The following is a 19939-nucleotide window of genomic DNA, read 5'->3' as shown; positions in this document are numbered from 1 at the left end:
TTCATTTGCCTTTTTAGATAAATCTTAGAATCAGTTTATAGCTAAAAACTCCTGCTGGGATTTTGATAGAAATCGCATTAAATCTATAGAGTAATTTGGAGCTTCTTGACATCTTTACTGTGTTGACTCTTCCAGTCCATGACCCTCTTTTTTTTTAGGTCTTCTTTGATTTCTTTCATCAGCCTTTTGCACTTTTCACCATACATATCCTGTACACCTTTTATTAGGTAGGTATATATCTTAAATATTTTAGTTTAGAGCTATTGTAAATTGTTACTTTTCTTTGTAAACTTCAGTTTCAGATTGATCATTGCTAGTAGATAGAAATAGAATTGATTGGTTTTTGTATATTGACTTTGTTTACTGCAACCTTGTTAAACTCGTTTATTAGCTCTATTTTGTTTTTGTTTTAGATTCTTTGGGATTTTCTACAGCAGTAATCATATTGTTTGTTAATGTAAAGGGACCGTTTAATTTCTTTTCTAATCTGTATGGCTTTTAAATCCTCGTTTCTTACTGCAGCGGCTAGATCTACCAGTACGATATTGAATAGGAGTGGTGAAAAGTACATCCTTGCCTTGTTCCTGCTCTTAGGGGGAAGTATTCATTCAGTCTTGTACCACTGAGTATGTTGACAGTAGGATTTTTGTAGTTGTCCCTTACCAGGTCGAGGAAAGTCCCTTTTATTTCTATTTGCTAGGTTTTTTATTTTTTAAAATAATGAAAGAAAGTTGTATTTTTCCAAATGTATCTACGGATTTGATCATGCAGTTCTAATGTAAGCTTCTAACATGGTAGTTTACAATGATTGATTTTTGAATATTGAACCAGTTTTGCATTCCTGGGATAATCCTACTTGGTCTTGCTGTATTCTTCTTTTTATATATTACTAAGTTCCATTTGCTTTTATTTTGTTGAGGATTTTTGGATCTGACTACAGAGAGATAATGGCATGTAGTTTTATTGTACATCTTTTTCTAGTTTTGGTATCAGGTTAATGCTGGCCTCATAAAATGATTTAGATGTGTTGTCTTTTCCATTTCCTGGAAGAGATTATGTAGAATTGGTGTTATTTTTTCCTTATATGTTTGATAGATTTTTCCAGTGAAATTTGGTAGGCCTAGAGGTTTCTTTAGAAAGTTTTTAACAATGAATTAATTTTCCTCACTTGACAGTATGTTTCATTTTGAATGTTTTGGTTGTAATTTTCAAGGAATTGGTACATTTCATCTATATTTTCAAATTTATGTGTGTAGATCTTATGTGTATTATTCCCCAGTTATCTTTTTAACATTTATAGTGTCAAATAAATTTATTTTGACAACCTAAGTTGACAAATTTATGTGCATGGAGTTAGGCATACCATTCTCTTATTTTTCAATTGTCTGCAGGATCTGGAGTTTACCTCCTCTTGCGTTCCTGATATTGGTAATTTTTTTTTTTTATCTTTGTTAGTCTTGCTCGAGGTTTATCAATTTCATTGATATTTTCAAAGAACTAATTTTTGCTTATATTAATCTTCTCTGTTATTCTATTTTCAGTTTCATTGAGTTCTGCTATTATTTCTTTCCTTTTGCTTATTTTGGTTTCATTTTTGCTCTTCCTTTTTTTAGTTTTCTTTAAGTAAAGCATAGTTTATTGATTTGATACCTTTTTACCCCATCCTAATATAAGCGTTTAATTCCTATGAATTTCACTCCTAAGCTTTAGCTGCATATGACAAATTTTGATGTTATATTTTCATTGTCATTTAATTAAACATTTTCTGAATTACCTGAGACTTCTTCATTTACCTTTGGGTTATTTAGGAATATGTTGTTTAATTTCAAGTATTTAGAGGTTTCCTGTTATACTTCTGTTCTTGATTTCTACTTAAATCCATTATGGGCAGATAACATACTTTTAATTTTACTTTTATCTTTGTTAAGGTGTGTTTTATGACCCAGGATGTCTTGATGGATGTTCTATGAGCACTTGAAAAGAATGTGAATTCTACTGTTGATAGGTGGAATATTCTGTACATGTCATTGTGTTCAGTTTCTCTATGTGTTTGCCAGTTTTCTGTCTACTAATTCTATCAATTACTGAAAGAGGAATGTCGACGTCTCCAGCTTTAATTATGGATGCCTGTTTCTCCTTTCAGTTATGTTAGTTTTTGCTTTATGTATTTTCAAATTCTGTTAGGTGTGTATATATTTTGGATTGCTTTTCCTTCTTTGTTAATTGACCCTTTTGTCATGTAATGTCCTCGTTTATCCTTGGTGATGTCGTTTGCTTTGAATAAGACATTCCATCCTTTTTTGATGAACATTTGCATGATAATATCTTTTTTCCATTCTTTTTTATGCTTTTAGAAGGGCAAAAGTTTTTTATAGACATCATAGACTTGGATTGTGTATGTATGTTTAAATTCATTCTGACAATCCGTCACTTGGCATGTTTTGGTCATTTAATATAATTAATATTTTGATTTAAATATTCCATTTTATTTATCTTTTTTGCACTTGTTTTTCTCCTTTTATGCTTTTTTTGGTTATTTGACTTTTAAATTATTTTTTTAAATTTATCAGTTTTTTTGACTTATTTGTACTTTTTTTGTAGTTACTCAAGGGATTTACAACATATATATTTTTCACAATCTATTTAGAATCTATTTCGTATTTTACTCTTTTGAATGGAATGTACAAACCTTTCCATCATATTGTGCCCTCCCCTCTTTTAAGTTATAGTTGATTAATTTGTTACGTTTATATACGTTGAAAACCCTGTCTGACAAAGTAATGACTTTTACTTTCAATTGTCAAATATATTTTAAAGAACTGAGCTGAAGAATCATTGTTGTATTTACCCGGATATTTACTATTTCTTCCCTCATTCCTGATAATCTTGACTTTACTTCTGAAATCATTCCCTTTCTGTTTGATGAACTTCGTCTTGCAGTTCTTTTAAGCAGCTTTGCTGGCAAAATTTCTCTTTAGTATTCCTTCATCTGAGAATATCTTTCTTTCCACCTTCATTCCTGAAAGATATTTTTGTTGGATACAGAATTTATTTTTTCAGTGTATAAAAAATGGTCTACTTCCTAAGGAACCCCGTGGTATTTAATAATAAAAGTGCTTTTATTGTTAATTATTACTTCTCGTAAGTAACATGCTTTTCACTGGTTGCTTTCAAGATTTTTCTTTGTTAGTTTTCAGCAGCTTATTGAGTCTTGCTGTGAATTTTTAACCTAGTTTTGTAGTTTGTAGATATTCTTTCTGCCCAGAAAGAACATCTGCACTAATAAAACCCATTAGTTATCAACCAAGGGTCTGCAAACTAAGGCTTGCCACCATCTTTGTGGCTCTGAGGCGGTATACTGATTTTCTAATTAAAGTGTTATGGGAATATGTCCACACCCATTTATTTACATATTATCTATGCCTACTTTGTGGTACATTGCCAGAGTTGAGTTATTGTGAGAGAGACCATGTGTGTCTTGAAGTTTAAAATGTTTACTGTCTGACCCTTTTATAATAAGTTTGCTGATATCTGGTGTAGATGGGAGGACATTTGAGTTTTTTCTGTACTGAAATTTCCTCTTGAAAAAAAATTATTTTATCCATGTAGGTTTTATAGTCTTTTTACAATTATCTCTACATAAAATTGTAATATGGTACAGTGTTTGGTACAGGGTTTGTGCAGGACTGTTCACCTCTACTTAAAAACCCAAAATAAGTTTCAGCCAACTTCTCTTGAAGACATAACAAAACATTAGTTAAGCGTAACACCTTTCTTTGGGAAATTAATTTTTCAGACATTGTAAACTCAAAAGGTAAGCAAAATGAGTTTCTGTTAAATAACTGGTTTATGCCAAAATGGTATTTAATTTTTTAAAGATAGGCATGGGAGATTTAAATAGGTTGTAAGTTTGTTAATGTTGTTGGTAACATTAAAATTTACTGTGTTGAATAGTAGCATTATTAAAACTATGAACCAAAGCGATGTAAATAAAAATGTAACTTAAGATAATATATTGTACAAGAGTTTGAAAAGATGTTTTCTTACTGAATGACACAATCAGGCTCCAATATGGGTTTCTTGGTTTCTTCATCTTTTTTATGGACCTTTATGTACTTAAAATTGTTGCTCTTATAAACTAAAAATAAACGTTGAAATTTACCTCTCATTGTGAAACTTGTTTTTTCCTTTACAAACAGCCAATTCTAGGTCAAACTTAAGCACACATGGATTTCATTTTTAACTGAAATAAGAATTTATATCTTTGGTCTTGTTTCTTGTTACATAAAGAAAGTTTTGCTCAAACATGTAAGAAGGTGGAAAGTTCCACAAAATAGTCTTTGTTCATTGCAGGATATTTTTCCTTCACAGGAATTTAGGACTTATCTATGGGCAGATCGGTAAAATCTAATCTTGAGTGTACTATTTTCAGAGTACTGTAACAAAGCTCTATCTCTTTCAAAGTTCGAGGTTGAGTAAGATTCAGAAAAAAGGTTGGTAGTGGGTTGAATAATCTTCCCTCAAAATTCACATCCACAGAGAACCTACGAATGTGACCTTATTTGGAAATATGGTCTTTGTAGATGTAATTAGTTAAGACGAGATCATAGAAGCAGGAAGAGCCTTGGACGGAGTATGGCTGATACCAGCCTACTGTCTTCCCCGCTGTGTAGTACAGCACTTAACGCGTATGGGCTTTCTTAATGGGCTTTCTTAAGTCAAAAACAGAGAATGGACTCATCTGAATGAACATGCTGCTATATGGATGAGCGTGAAAGACCTCTGAAGAGATTGCCAACCAGACTGGTCATTGTGCATTGCTTTGAGTGCTAATACTGAATAGTGTAAGAAGTTCAAAAACAAGTGTTGACTTTTTACAGTTATGATCTCTTGAGGAAACTCTGGGGACGTTACTTGAAATCTTGGGGTTGCATGGAAACCATGAAAATCCAGTTGAAAAACTTTGGTGTATATTCTCACATTTTGTACCTCTCTGGGAAAATTTTAACATAATTATGATTTTTATAGTTTGTTACCTAATTACATATCCCTAAAACAATAAAGCAGACTTTGTAGTTTGTTGTTTTTAAAAAAAATCATAGTTATGGGGCAGACACATATGGGAAATCTCTGTGCTTCCAACTTGATTTTGCTGTGAACCTAAAACTGCTCTAAAAAAAGAATAGTCTGTTTTTAAAAAACTTATAGTTAATGAGTTTTGAAGTTATCTTTATAAGTTCTTACATAATTTTACTCTCAGTTCCTATAATTTGCATTGTTTCCTGTGGTTTCTACCTACAGATCAGAAGTGCTAGGTATATATTGCTATTTTATGGTATTACAGAGATTATTTTCCTGTATATTAATACATTCTGAATCTCCAGATCTGGGACTGAACTATGGAAATGCCATGAATTTTTTCTTTGTTTTATATGGATAATGAGTTAGTTCCTAATCAGTTTTGTAATGCCTCAAAGCTGTTTATTAGAGCCCAAAGGAGCTATAATAATTTAGGATTAAGAAAACCAACCCTAATATTCATTTATTGTAACATGTTTTTAGTTGTCCTAGTGGGTGATATATAAGACCCTAATTTATTTCCACTTTTTTGCTTTTGTATTATTAGGCAATAGCAGTACTAATAACCGGGATGTTCTATAGAGTTGTGGTAGGAATTTAATGAGTTATACTAGTGGCAGGATTGCTTGCCTACAGAGAAGTTTCTTTAATGCAGTAAAATTTTCCAATTGATCATTCTTAAAGTTTTTTTAGAGACTGAATTTGTGGCAGAAACGCTTAACGTTAATCTCCTTACACACTTCCTTATACATTTAAATGTAAGATCTGATGTTATCTTTTCCAAACATGTGTTTGGTATTATATTTAAAGCTTCTGTCTATCTGTTACTGTCTTTTGTAAGAGTTCTTGAAATTGTACTCTTATTCTGAGAAATTTTGTGGTTAGTGTGTTCACTGACTGTCCATTTGTGTTCTGACACTGACTCAGCAGAAACTTCAGGGAACATTGATTTTAAGTGTTAGTTGCCTGTTTTTTCAGTCGTAGATGAACCTAGGCTTAACTGGTTCTCTTAGGTTATAAATATTTTGCATAATTTTATCTCAGAAATAAAAGCCTTTTGAGGTGTTACCTAGGAATTATCCATGCTGACTTTATGCTTATTGAGTTTTGAAAGAAAAAAAAAAAACACCAAAAATACGAATATTTTAAAATTTTGTTCTGAACACTTTAATTTTGAATGAGTGTAGTACAAAGAACTTCCTTATACCCTTTACCTACTTCTACTAATTATAATTTTAAATGCATTACCACGTTTGCTTATCATTCCCCCGCATATATGTACATATTACTTTTGTTCTATTGAGAGTAAGTTGCCTAATCATACCTGCTATCCCTTACTATTTATTTCTAAGAACAGTGACTTTTTTTTATTACAGCAGCGTACTTGTCAAGTTGATAATTTCACACTTTTATCTGATCTACAGTGCATATTCCCGTCTAATCAGTTGTTCTAATAACATGCTTTAGAGCAATTTTTTTCCAGTCCAGGATTATATATTGTATTTAGTTGCCATGTAAACAATTATTTTTAATGGACTATTGGTCTTAAAAATCTTAAGTGTTGAATTTTTGTTCTTTTAACAGCTAAACCAGGTGGACAGGTGAAGTGTCAGTATATTTCTGCCGTGGATAAAGTTATATTTGTGGATGACTATGCAGTAGGGTGTAGGAAGGACCTTAACGGAATCTTGTTGTTAGACACTGCTCTGCAAACTCCAGTTTCAAAGCAGGATGATGTGGTTCAGCTTGAATTACCTGTCACAGAGGTAAGTTGAAATAAGTATCAATGTACTTTTCTACTTAATGTAATCGCAGACCTTTTAGCTGTTAAATGAAATTAGATTGTCCTTTGAAGACATATGTAGCCCTATAAAAACAAAAGAAGTAACTTATTGATCACAGCTTTATTTAAACACTAGTCTTTCCTGAGCATAAGTAATGGCTACACGTCGAAGTGATACTTAAGTGTGAACTGTACAGGTTAAATCACTGTAACAGAGACCCGCAAATACTAGGGCTTAAACGGTAGTTTCTTTCCAGCAACAGGGCTAAGTGTAGGGACAACTTGGCTTACCTCAGTACTTATTTTCCATCTTGTGAGTCCAAGACAGTTCTTCCAAGTCTCACTATTTCCCAGTCAGAAGGAAACGGAGGGCAAAAGGCCAGGGCCGCACAGTGTATCATGGCACTCCTACCCTCCCTTTTCTTTCTCCCTTCTTTCCTGTGTTTCTCTCTTTCCCTTCTCTCTCTCTGTCGCAGTCTGTGTCTCTCCTTCATTCGTTCTTGTTCTCTTTCACAAACTCTCTTAAAAATGCCCTTTTCACATTGACACCATTGACCAGAATTGGTTACATGGGCACAGAGCCACATCAGGCTGAGAAGATTGGGAAAGATGTGGTTTATTTTTTTTAAGTATTAAGAAAAGGGGAGGAATACATATTAGTGGACAACCGGTAATCTTTGCTATGTATCATGTCTCTTAACAATCCTTATTTGAAATGTCACCCATGATCATTTTTCTGTAGTGTTGCATGTTCATTACTTAATTTGTAAATATATCCTAACTTACAGTTTTTTGTGTGCGTTGATGTTCATACTATGTAATTTGAAAGTACATTTAAAAATTTTTTTTGGACTTTAAATCATCTTAAATAGAATGTAAAAGATTATAATGTTGTGCTTCCTAAAAAAGTGAGATATTTTTTCCTGCCTTCATACAAGTTGTTTTACATTTGGAAATTGATAAGATTAGTTGATAAAAGCAGTATAGTATATTTCCTATTTTTAGGACATGAAAAATGTCAGTGTGCAGTGTACCCCTGTTTTTATTCTCTCTGGAAGGTATTTTTTTAAAAAAGATACCAACATATATCCATTTAGATTTCACATTTAATGTCATAGCCCAGTTGTCTATTGTATGTTAATAATGAAAGCATGTGGCTGGAAATTTGAGTTCTGTAAACGGAATGGTCATCTTTTTGTCATTAGAATATCTGGATCTGGGGCCATGTCTAAAATCTTTGGACAGAGAATTAATTAATTCTTGTTTTGAACATTTTTCCCTCCTAATTTAAGGACGTTAGATCAGGTGATACCTTAATAAAGCCAATATCTTAATAAAGGATCTATATTATATTTACCCTGAAAGGTGATATCAAACTGTTCAGGTTTTAAAAAGAACAACAAAATCACAGTAAAATATTTGAACATTTGTATGAAATAACCCTGAAGTCAGTATTTTTCCTACTGCACTGACTGAAATGCTAGATATTTAGCTGGCTTCTACCACCTCCCCCACCTTGTTGGCTCTCAACATCTATTGCTGGCTTTCTCTCTTTTTACCTAAATAATTGCAACAAACATAATGTTGTTTGTAGGCCTTCCAACATCCCAGGCATCCTTTACAGCGCCACATTCATTTGTCACTGTCTTGCCTAAAGTACGGGGTCCTAGGTTTTTTTGAATCAGTGTGGATGTATTCATGTATTGACCATATTTTTGATTAAGGTAGTTCATATTGAACATGTAGGTAACAATGCAAAGGGCTTTTTTCATATTATCTTCTGATTTAGTGAATGTCCCCTCTTACGGTTTTGCGTAGTTTATTTAAAGCTCACTGAAGGATTTTACATTTATTTTTAAAATTTTCCCTCTATTATTTTTGTTCATTGTATCATCGTGTCCAGTTTTTCTATCTTGCTTTGGTTTAGAATAGCTTCCGTGTAGTAAAACTTTACTGTGTGGTAATACACTAAATACTTTGGATTATGTCGTTTAATTTTATAATAGCCCTTCACATCATTATTTGGTTAAATTTATTAAAAGTAGGTAAGCTTTAGTATAGTACCTGTCAGAATTATTACCAATGAAATTATTTGAATAGGGATCTGAATTTAACATTTTTTGTTGTGTTAATTTTCTGTCATCATTTTTTTCATTTAGGCACAACAGCTCTTATCAGCATGTTTAGAAAAGGTAGATATTTCTAGTACGGAGGGTTATGATTTGTTCATCACACAGCTTAAAGATGGTCTAAAAAATACATCTCATGAGACTGCAGCAAATCACAAAGTTGCTAAGGTAAGAAGTTAAAAAAAGTTACCTTGTTTGGGGTTATAATAGAAAATATACCTCCATGTTTTTGCCTTTCTCTGTCCTCCCCTCCCACCCCCATCCTCTTTGGAAATATTCCAAATCTAGATTTTTCTCTCTTTAAAAAAAAACAACAAAATATGCTTATAAGTCATCTCAATGTTGAAACTATTTTTACTGAAGTTTGACTTCAGTTTGTGGGAACTATTTTACTTACTTTGTTCCTAAAGCTTCTATGCTTGATGACCCCGTATTGGTCGAGAGGCTGGCTTTCTCTCTTTTTACCTAAATAATTACAATTATTTACGTAAATAATTACAAGAAAGAGACTTTTTTTGTCAGGTTGTAAGCTTCCATGAGAAATGGAATATGTCTTTGGAAATGGGCCATTTTAGGCTTTGAAATTGAAAGAAAATTTTTTTTGCATGACTAGGATGTCTGTAGGAGATGGTGCTTTGAATTAAATCCTTGGCTATATTTAATTCTTCTGTGTTTTTTCTTATAAGATCTTTTCTAAGTTAAAATTGTAATGCGTATAAAATTTCTATATCAGAGGATATAAAGTAGAAGGTAAAAACTATTTTTCTAAAAATAACTTTCACATTTATAAATAGTTTTTTCTCAAGTACAGTTGTAAAATACTGTGATACACTGTCTTAGTTTAGTCTGCTTGGGCTGCTGTAACAGAGTACCTCCAACTGGGTAGTTTATAAACAGTAGACATTTACTGCTCACTGTTGTGGAGGCGGGGAAATCCACGATCAGGATGTCAGCATGGTTGCCTTCTGGTGAAATTGTTCTTCCTGGTTCATACCTGGTGCCTTCTTGCTATGTCCTCACATGGTGGAAAAGGACAAGGGATCTCTGTGGAGCCTTTTTTTATAAAGACACTAATTCCATTTATGAGGGCTCTATCCTCATGACTTCAGTGTCTCACAAAGGCTTACCTAATACCATCGTCTTCGTGGTTAGGGTTTCAACAAATTAATTTTGGGGGGACACAAACATTTAGATTATAGCATGTACCTTGTTTTCACTTAATGTATTTTGAGTATCTTTTCATATCAGTTCTTATAGAGTGTCTGAGTTTTTTTCTGATAATTATATTGAATTTTGTTCTGTAGATTTACGATGATTTTTATTAACCCTTATTCTATCGATGGGACATTTTATTTAGTAAAACAGAAACCATATGCTGCAGTCCAACAGAGAGTTTATTGTAAAGAATTGATTTAACATGTATTTGAGAACTGAAAAAGTAAAGAGGAAACACTGAGGTGACACACAGGAAGTGGCTCTCACCTACATCTGCAGGAACAAGAGGTTAGGTTTATCAGACCCTACAAATTTATAGAGTGGGCCCCATGGGTCTGGGACTCAGATTTCTGAAGAGGAGCTGCTGCCCAGCTGGTACCTGAGGAGCTTGGAGCTGGTGGAAGTGAGACTCATGTCTCTGAAGAGCGGTGCTGCTTGGCTGATGTTAGTATCTCTAAGGGAGCTCTATGAGACTAGTTCTGAAAGTGCTAAGAAAACAACAAAAGACTGCTGGGAGAATCAGCTGCTACCACCTGGTCTTTTGCTGAAACAGTGTTAAATTAACAGCAATGACAATAGCGAGGAGCTAGTTTTTCTCCCCTTATCATGCTTTCCAGTTTCCATCCTGTGTTCCTTTTGTCAGAATTCAATAGCCAGGAAACTGGTTGGCAAAAAAGAAATATAGTTTGTATAGTTCCAGCCCCAACACGACACTGAAGAGAAATAGAGGGTAGGTTTGGAGATTAGAGAATAGTTTAGTGACTGACACATTCCACGTCTTCGCCTCTTCAGCATCTTCATCACATACTATCTATGTGTATTTGAACTTTAATACAACAAAAATATTACGCTTTTACTTAACAAGAGGCACTGTTCCTGTTTACAAAGGAAGACTCTCTCTCCCCTTCCCCATGAAGGAGACGGAGAGAGGGACAAGTTGCGTAAACATTTGTCTCACGGATAGGTATTAAGTCCTATTAGGGACTACTAAGAAGTTTCAGTAGATATTTTATCCATCCCTAGGTAATGTTAAGTAAACTTAAAATTTAGTTATGTCTCAGCCGTTTAGTTAACAGAACTCTGCTGTCTAAAGACTACATTAACTGTAGCCAAAAATTCTTGTATAAAATAAGCCTGTATGTCTGTCTATGTGTATCTAAATGTCTGTCTGTCCATCCATCCATCCATCCCTCCATCCCTCCATCCATCCATCATTTATGTAATAAGGGAAGAAAATGTGCATGACTGCTCTATCCCTCAATTTTATATTGGACAAGAGGATATACTTGATATAACCTTCTACCTATTTCATATTCTGTTTGTCCTTAGCCGGGACCTCAGTTGGCAGGTGTCTACGTGGTGGAGAGACCCAAGTCTTCACTCTCGCGGCACCAGGTTCTCAGTGGTGCTGTCTAAGTTGTTGTAATAATCCATTCACTTGTAGTGTTGGACATAGAAGGACTGAGAGGCACTCTCGAGAATCTCCTGGATTCCAGTTAACTTCTCTTTGCCCCTTTTATTTAGCGTCAGTCCCTTTTCCCTTGTTTGTCAGTTTTAATTCTACCAGCCAGTAGAATAACCTCCTTCTTTGCCTGATGCTGCATAGCAGTGTCAGCACATAACCCAGTGGAACCATTGTTATTCCCTGGTGGGACTTTCCTCCCTTGGGACGGAAGATTTCAGAGCGTACAGCTTCAGGTTTGTGAATGGGTTACTAAGAATCATAGTGACCTTCCTGGGAAAAACTGGATTATGTATTTTTGGTTGATTAAAGCATATGTATAATCCTGCAAGGTACAACTCCATGCAGGAACTTCTAATTAGTAGTTAAAATGAGTCTTTAATAGGGCATTACACTTTGTTTTTTGGTCAGGCCAGCTCCTTTTGAATGATACCAGTGTTAGACCAGTCACTTTCATGGGCAAGAGCCCATTGTTGCATTTTTTTTCTTTCTTCGAAGTGATTTCTTAGTCAGAAGCAAAGAGTTGTGTGGCAAACGATGGGGCATAAGCCATTCTTTTAGTCTACAGGCAGTGATGTAATATGACAGAAGTATTGTGGGCAGAACAGGTAAATGCATATCCAGAATACGTATCTATTACAGTGAAGACAAATTACTGCTTAGTCCTTGACTGAAGGAATTCAGTATAATCAGCCTATGATCAGATAGCCTATGATCAGATAGCTGGCTCGTCCTCCTGGAAAATGGTGTCATATCGGACGCTCAGCTTTGGTATTTGCTATTTGTAGGTAAGGTAATCAGCAAGAGCTGTCGCTTGGTTAGTCTTGGTGAGGGGAAGTTCATGTTGTTTGGCCTGTAAATGCATGCCTTCCCTCTCTCTTGCCATAGCGTTTTGCATATAGGTCCACTGAGCAAACACTGGAATGGCTGTGGAGAGAGGGTAAGTGACTTTCATAGTGTGTGTAATTTGTCCATTTCCTCTGGAATGGATGCCTTTTGATGAGCATTCATGTATTTCACAAAGTTTCACACTCTGGTTTTCTTTGGAGAGGTCTATTCATACACCTTTACCCTTCACTTCCTCGTTAACAGTCTTCCAGTCCTGATCTTCCCACATGCCTGACTATCTAGTCACAACATTAGCTACTGTCTATTAATCAGTGAGGATCTTGACTTCTGACCAGCTCTCAATCCAGACAAATGTGCTGGTTGGAGTTCTGCCCACTGAGAAGATTTACATTCACCGCTGTCTTGCCTGGGGCTGTGATGCTGCTCCCATCCGTGTCGGGGTGATACCAGCATAACGTGCAGAACCACCTGTAAATCAGAACCAGAGGTTTTGTTCCTCAGTTATTGCATCATAAGAAGTTCAGTGTGAAATGAGAAGGTGGCATTTTGACAAGAGTAGGTATTGTAGAAGTCTGAGCTACTTGCTTATTCATCTTGTCTTTTGGGCTTTCTCAAAACTGATCTCTTACAAACTAGTTGATGAAGGATACCTGTATCTCGTGCCCAGTATTATGGTTTGGTATGTCAGATAAAACCTAGGTTGTGGTGGGTAGGTTAGCTCTGATTGCATAAACATTTGTCTCAGTGGATAGGTATTAATTCCTACTAAGGGCTACTAAGAAGCCAGGAGCTTCTTACTGATTCTCTCTGGCTTGCATGTGTCTCAGTAAGGCATTTAAGTTCCTTGCTACTTGCTCCTCATATGGACCAATTGATGTGATGTCAATCAGTGTAGTGGACCAATCTGGTGATCGGCAGGATGTTAGATCAGGATTTCTACAGAACTAGATTATGGTCAACAGCATGAGATTCAGTCCCAAGGTAACACTGAAGATTTGTTATGGCCAGATTAAAGCAGTCTTTTGGATGGTCCTTAAAATTAGTTGAGAGAAAATAGTATTGGACAGAATTGTAATTGCCTGCCAGATATCAAGGGATTTATTGATCTCCTTTAGTTAAGGATATCTTTTCTGGAATAATAGCTGCAATTAAAGTCACCACTTAATAGTTTACAATCCACATTCATTCTCTGAGATCCGTTTATGTTCCACATAGGCCAAACAGGCCAGTTAAATGGAGGTGAGATAGTTTGATTACTCCTCTGTCTCTCAGGTCTCTTATAGTGGCATCAATCTCAGAAATTTTTTCAGGAATGTGATACTACTTTGGTTTTGTATGGTTGTAGAGAATGAAAGTTTTAGGGGTTCCACTTGACCTTTCTTGCTTTAATAGTTCTCAGAAAGGATCAGAGAAACAAACAATGTAGGAATTCTTCTAGTTGTCTCTTCTATATCTCTTCCAATTGTGCATTTGGGAACTGGAGAAATAATGACAAAATAGGTCTGGGGACCTACAGAGCTCACTGAGACAGTTTTGGGTTGACCGTTGTAAGCCCCCCCTTTCACTGTGATGTTTTAGGTCACTTCAATGCTACTGTCTGATGTTTTGCCTGAAAATGCTGATGCCTGAAAAATCACAGTGTTTCCTATTCTCCAGAGCATAGTGATTGGTGAATGCCCACGGGTGCCTTTGCAGAAAGTTTGAAATATGATTTACAGTGTATAGTTGGGGTATTATTGTAGGATTCTTTCTCAAGGGGATTCAGCCTCCCTTTCAAACAAAGAAGCTCTGGTTATATGAACAGGTTAGGTCTAGAAACAAAGTAAGAGGCTTTTTTGTTCTCTGTGTTTTTTGTTTTGTTGTTTTTTAGCAATTCAAGTCCTGTTTCTGGCCACAAGTTTTTCCAGTTTTATTGATAAGTAATAATTTAAGTAGGCTGCCTAGAGTGTACTAGAAAGAGTAGAAACCATTGATAGGTGAGCAGGAACAAGATACAAAGGTGAAATTACTTTATAGACTTACTTTTCTGGGAGAATAATACATAGCATTTTTGCAGTCTAACTTCTTAAGTAATTGTTTTAGTATTAAATAATTGTGGTTAACATTTGTGAATGTCTACTCTGTTAAACACTGTACCAGTCAGTCCTCACTTGAATTCTTATAATATTAGGTGAATAGGTATTTGTTTTTCCCCATTTCACAAAAGCGGGAAACTGAAGTTTGAGCAGGGTACCGTAGTTGATGGTGAAGATGGGCTTCAATCCAAATCTGTGACTATAAGATCTATGCTTTTAGTTACTTTTGCTGGATTATGGTGACAACAATAGATACATAAGAATCTAAGCCAAAGTAATTTCTCATCTACCCCAGTAGTGATAACATTGTACAGCTGTGTTCTTATGAATAGATATTTGAGTGCCTAATTTGTGCTTAACATTGTATATGTGCTGAAGAAATATGAAAAATGGCAGATGATTTTAGTTATTCTTAATTGTGGATGGGATATATGAGGTGTGCTATCATCTGGTTCTAAACTTTTTCACAGTGATTAATTGAGATTTCATTTTTTATGTAATCGCAAGTTCCTGCTTTAAATGATGAATGAATGCAGTAAACTGACTTGAGACTGATAGGGCTTTATTTATAATGTGTAAGTTACAGTTTTGCTTAAAACTGTTGAGTCCATTTTTCTTTGCTTACACTCCCCATTTTCTTTCAGTGGGCCACAGTTACATTTCATCTTCCTCATCATGTGTTAAAGTCCATTGCCAGTGCCATTGTGAATGAACTCAAGAAAATAAATCAAAATGTTGCTGCCTTACCTGTGGCATCCTCAGTGATGGACAGATTGTCTTACCTCTTACCTAGTGCACGTCCAGAACTTGGAGTGGGGCCAGGCCGTTCTGTGGACAGGTATAACCTTGCTTATAAAGAGATGTGATACTGAAATTGAATTGATTCCCTTTTTTTGGATTAACCCAGGAAAACTGTAAATTGGATGATAATTAAAAAGATGTTTCAAGATGTTTAAAAAAACTGTTCAGATTCTCATTTTTATCAAAATAACTGAAATGACATAAACTACCACTTGAAACGCTATTTCTTTTGATGCTTGGGAAGTGTTTAAAGAAATAAAGTTATATTTTGAAAACTACAGCTTCATACTTGCTTAATAAATATTTGAGTCAACTTAAAAATACTATAATTATTCAATTTATAAGAATTATTTCACGTTGTTGAAATTTGTGACCTTTGAAATAAATCTTAATAAATGAAAAAAACATGCGAGAGATTAAGTATAAGAGCCATGTATTATGTTCCACTAAAAAATGAAAAGAATTAAATTAATTAGGATAATTTTGAATTAAGATTTTTATGCTGCCTGCCCTGGATGTAAGCAGAGTATTATAAAAATCGCATCTCAACCATTGTTTTCTTCAGTAGAGATTTACTGAGCTTCTTCTTGTATAAAACTAATTAAAAAGCCAGTAATACATACATTGGTTTAAAAACTTGCATGATTTGTTATTTGAAATAACAATGATCAGATTCTTATCGAAAGTACTGAAGTTTAAAAGTGTTATACTGTAATATTAAATTTAACAGTTTTGATAAGTTCACATTTTTCTTCACATGTAGCATTTTATGTTTTCATGTTTTCATTGATGTGAATTGTAACTTCCTATGTTTTTTTCTGAAGTGCATTTATAAATAGTACATGCTGATGTTAGCAAAGGCATTACTGAGTGAATTAACTTTTAACTTCTGTTATCTTAAGTATGACTCTTAGTTTGTAGTATTAGTTTATCTCTTGGTAAACTGAGACTTTGCTTAATCAATTGCTTTTTTGGTTAAGTGATTTTATTATTATATAGATAACTTCTGTTGGTTGTGTTAACATTTGTGAAGAGTTTTTTTTTTTAAATAAATTTTATTGGGGAATATTGGAGAACAGTGTGTTACTCCAGGGCCCGTCAGCTCCAAGTAGCTGTCCTTCAATCTAGTTGTGGAGGGCGCAGCTCAGCGCCAAGTCCAGTGGTCCTCCCCAATGTTTACCTGCAGGGGGTGCAGCCCACCATCTCATGGGGGAATTGAACTGGCAACTCTGTTCAGAGCTCACGTTCTAACCAACTGAGCCAACTGAGCCATCCGGCCGCCCCGTGAAGAATTTTTATATTCTATAGTGATACTGATATCTGTCTTTTGGGCCAAATGTAGAGATTATCATTTTTTATCTGAATAACTATCAGGTGATGTGTGCTATAGCTATCATTATTTTTGGGAAGATGTCTGGGTTGGGGGCGAGAAAGAGAAATAATGTACTTTGAATAAATGTTCTTGCCTGAGAGCTGTGCCTATGTTGAGATTATAAAAAAAACCCTTCAGAGCTATTTTCTTTGCAAATAGCAGCAGGGTTTCTAAAAAAAAATTAGTGCAAACTGTGGTAAATGTTTTATTTTGGGAAATGCGTTCATTGGGTAGGATATTCAGTGTTTCTGGAAGTGTTAAATGTCTCAGAATCTTAATTTTTATGTAGTTTGTGTTGTTTGTTGCATTAAAAATTAATCTAGGATACTGATGAGGACCTTGGTGAACTCAGGTCCTTTGGAAGTTTGAGTTACGGTCTCTTAGATGCTATTGCTGTTCCTTTTTTGGTAATGTAACTCAGTGGACAGTTTTCTGTTCTAAGAGTGACACAGACTCTGATAACATCTAAAGCCTGTAAAGGATAAGGCTTTTCTAACCCGTGATGTTTTTTTCAAACCAGAACACAACTCTTAAGTTAAACCTAAGAGCATTAGCAATAATGTAGGAAATCATGTACGAATTTAGGGAAGAATTTAAAGTGTTTTTCTCATTGTGATGACCTTCACCACTCTCTCTCTCTTTTTTTCCTTTCTGTTATCAGTTATACTTTTGTGTTAGGAAGAATAAGCTTTGTTTACCAGTCATTTCTTACTTGAAGCTGTTAGGACTTTTTCTAATTTTGGTATGATCCTTTAAAAAAATACTCTAGTCCTCTCTGTTACAGCTTCAGTCTAGGTGAGCTAATTTTTTAATATGAAAATGTGAAGATGTCCTTTTTTGATATATCTCTGAAGAATACAACTTACCTGGAAAAGGATTTCTCTGGAGAAAAAACAGAAAACTGCTTTCCACTTAAAGAAAAGAAATAGAAAATACTTTCTCAATATGGTTGAGATAAAAACCACTCTTTCTTTGTTTTTTTCTGTTTATTGTATAAAACTTAGCACGTGGTGAAAGCATACAGCTCTCTGCCTCTACATTTCCATGTTTTGTGTTTGGTAATTATGCAACATAGGTTAATTTAATCTATACCTGGAATTGTTTATCATTTGTGGCAGCAGTCAGGTTTCTTTTTCCCTACTCTGTTTAAGAGAAATTCTAAAAGTGATTATTTTTCGTTTAAAAGATAAATATGAACTTAGTCATTAGGCCATTCCAATCTTTTGTTGATAATGCAATAAAAATTTTTTTTCCAGTATGAAATAGGAATGTCACTGTAATTTGATGCCTAATGTCGATTACATTTTAGATCATTAATGTATAGTGAAGCTAACAGACGGGAGACGTTTACCTCATGGCCTCATGTAGGCTATAGATGGGCACAACCAGATCCCATGGCTCAAGCTGGATTTTATCATCAGGTAAAAAAAAGACTATTAAAAAAACCCCGTTTTTTTAGCATGCCTTTTTAGCCTTGAGTAAAATTGTTAACTTTTTAATACTTTTTCAAACAGTTATTTCATGTAACCTAGCAGTGTACTTGTGTGTATGTATTTATGTGTGTTTTGTTCTTACATCTTTGAATATAATACTGACTGGCTATTTCCTATGTCATGTATTGTGTATGAAAAGAAAAAAAAATTGTTAAAAGTAGCTAACAAAGGAGTTAATGCTTTGTAACTATTTTCTTTCCTAAATAGGCAATATTTTTCAGATTTGCTTTTTGAGACGTGTTCTCTTTGGATGTGTTTTTATTTTCATGTTTTGACTTCTGTATTCATAACAGTAATAGATACCAGGGTCATGCAATAAAAGAACACATTACAGTTACTCCTGAAATTCTAATTTTATTTGGGATATAAATTACTCATATACTAAAGTAGCAGCATTGTGGGTAGTGAAGTGCTACCTGAATATGTAATTGGATTAAGAAATCGTGCAGAAAGAGGAGTAATTAATCAAGGAAAATAGTAGTAGTTTTATGTAGGAAAAGAGGGTGTACAGTATAAGGATTAGTGTTACAAAGACATGAGAATGGGACATGAAGAGCTTGACAGAACTAAAGTAGAGGGAGGTTAAGAAAAATGAGTTCAGTTAGGCATAATATGTTAATTAAAAGAAACTTCAACTGAGTAGTGTTGACAGGCTTACCACTGTTTTATTACTGCTAAAGAATCTAAGAAATCAAACACATGTCAGTTTACATAAAGCTTGCTTATTTAATTTTAGAATTCAACTAAACTTTGAAGTAGATTGAAGTTACTATCATAAAGAATCGGGTGTGATCATTTCTTGCCGTGTTTTCCTGAAAATAAGATGTAGCTGAACCATCAGCTATAATTTGGAGACTAGTTCATGGGTTTTCTAGAATCTTCTGCCTGTATTAGGGGCTCATTATTTTTAATCTTGTAAAATGTATAATAAATTTTAATCTGTAGACATAGTCAGTGGTAACTAGAGTTAAGTGCCCCAAAATAATAATGTTGGTTTTCAGAGGTATATTTCAATTCAGGTTTATATATATATATATATATCCCATGTGTCTTGAATATTACTTGATTTAGGTTCACTAGTTTGCTTTTCCTTTTTCCTTGCCCTTTCTTGTGTGGTTGTATAGGATTCAGTTTTTAATAATAAACCTGTTAGAGTATTTCTTTTCGTATACTTAACTATATTTCAGATACTGTAGTAATATAATTAGAAGATGCTAGATCAGAGATTGAGTGTGTGTGCGCCTCCATGTTTGATTTATTGGTCATTTTATGATGAAACAATTTTTCAAATAAGGCAGCAGGTTTATAAACATTTGGGGATTCAGTGTGTTGTTGGAACTTAATAGTATATGCTAATTTTCTTTTTTTTAATATAGAATTTTACCTAAATTTATTAGTGGTTTTAGATGAATTTTTATTTAAAAGCTATTTTAATATTGTTAACCTTTCCTGTATGCTTTATAAATTCGCAGCCTGCCTCATCTGGAGATGATAGAGCCATGTGTTTTACTTGTAGTGTGTGTCTCGTTTGTTGGGAACCTACTGATGAACCTTGGTGAGTCTTGAATTTTCTGGGCATGTTAGGCTCAGTTAATCCTATAAATGTGCTTCTACATTTTACTTTTATGATCTAGCTATAATAATATTCATGACTTGCTGCCATCTGTATTTTTGCCTTTAT

At 34.3% G+C, this 19939-nt stretch overlaps 1 protein-coding gene across 17 annotated transcripts in view; it reads left to right on the top strand.

Moving 5' to 3' along the window:
- The window catches only part of BIRC6 (baculoviral IAP repeat containing 6), a 211416-nt gene that overhangs the window by 19089 nt on the left and 172388 nt on the right, over window positions 1-19939 (top strand). For all 17 annotated transcript variants that reach the window (XR_013994673.1, XM_081069478.1, XM_081069474.1 and 14 more), the window contains exons 2-6: window positions 6664-6845; window positions 9022-9159; window positions 15237-15430; window positions 18075-18186; window positions 19731-19813. Coding sequence is in view for 16 of the 17 variants with exons in the window: in XM_081069478.1 (XP_080925604.1) it covers window positions 6664-6845; window positions 9022-9159; window positions 15237-15430; window positions 18075-18186; window positions 19731-19813 (709 nt within the window). In the remaining variant the exon portion in view is untranslated. The remainder of the gene's footprint in view (window positions 1-6663; window positions 6846-9021; window positions 9160-15236; window positions 15431-18074; window positions 18187-19730; window positions 19814-19939) is intronic.

Source organism: Rhinolophus hipposideros (assembly GCF_964194185.1).
Source record: "Rhinolophus hipposideros genome assembly, chromosome: 12".
NCBI lineage: Eukaryota > Metazoa > Chordata > Mammalia > Chiroptera > Rhinolophidae > Rhinolophus > Rhinolophus hipposideros.
This window is presented reverse-complemented; position numbering and strand designations above follow the sequence as displayed.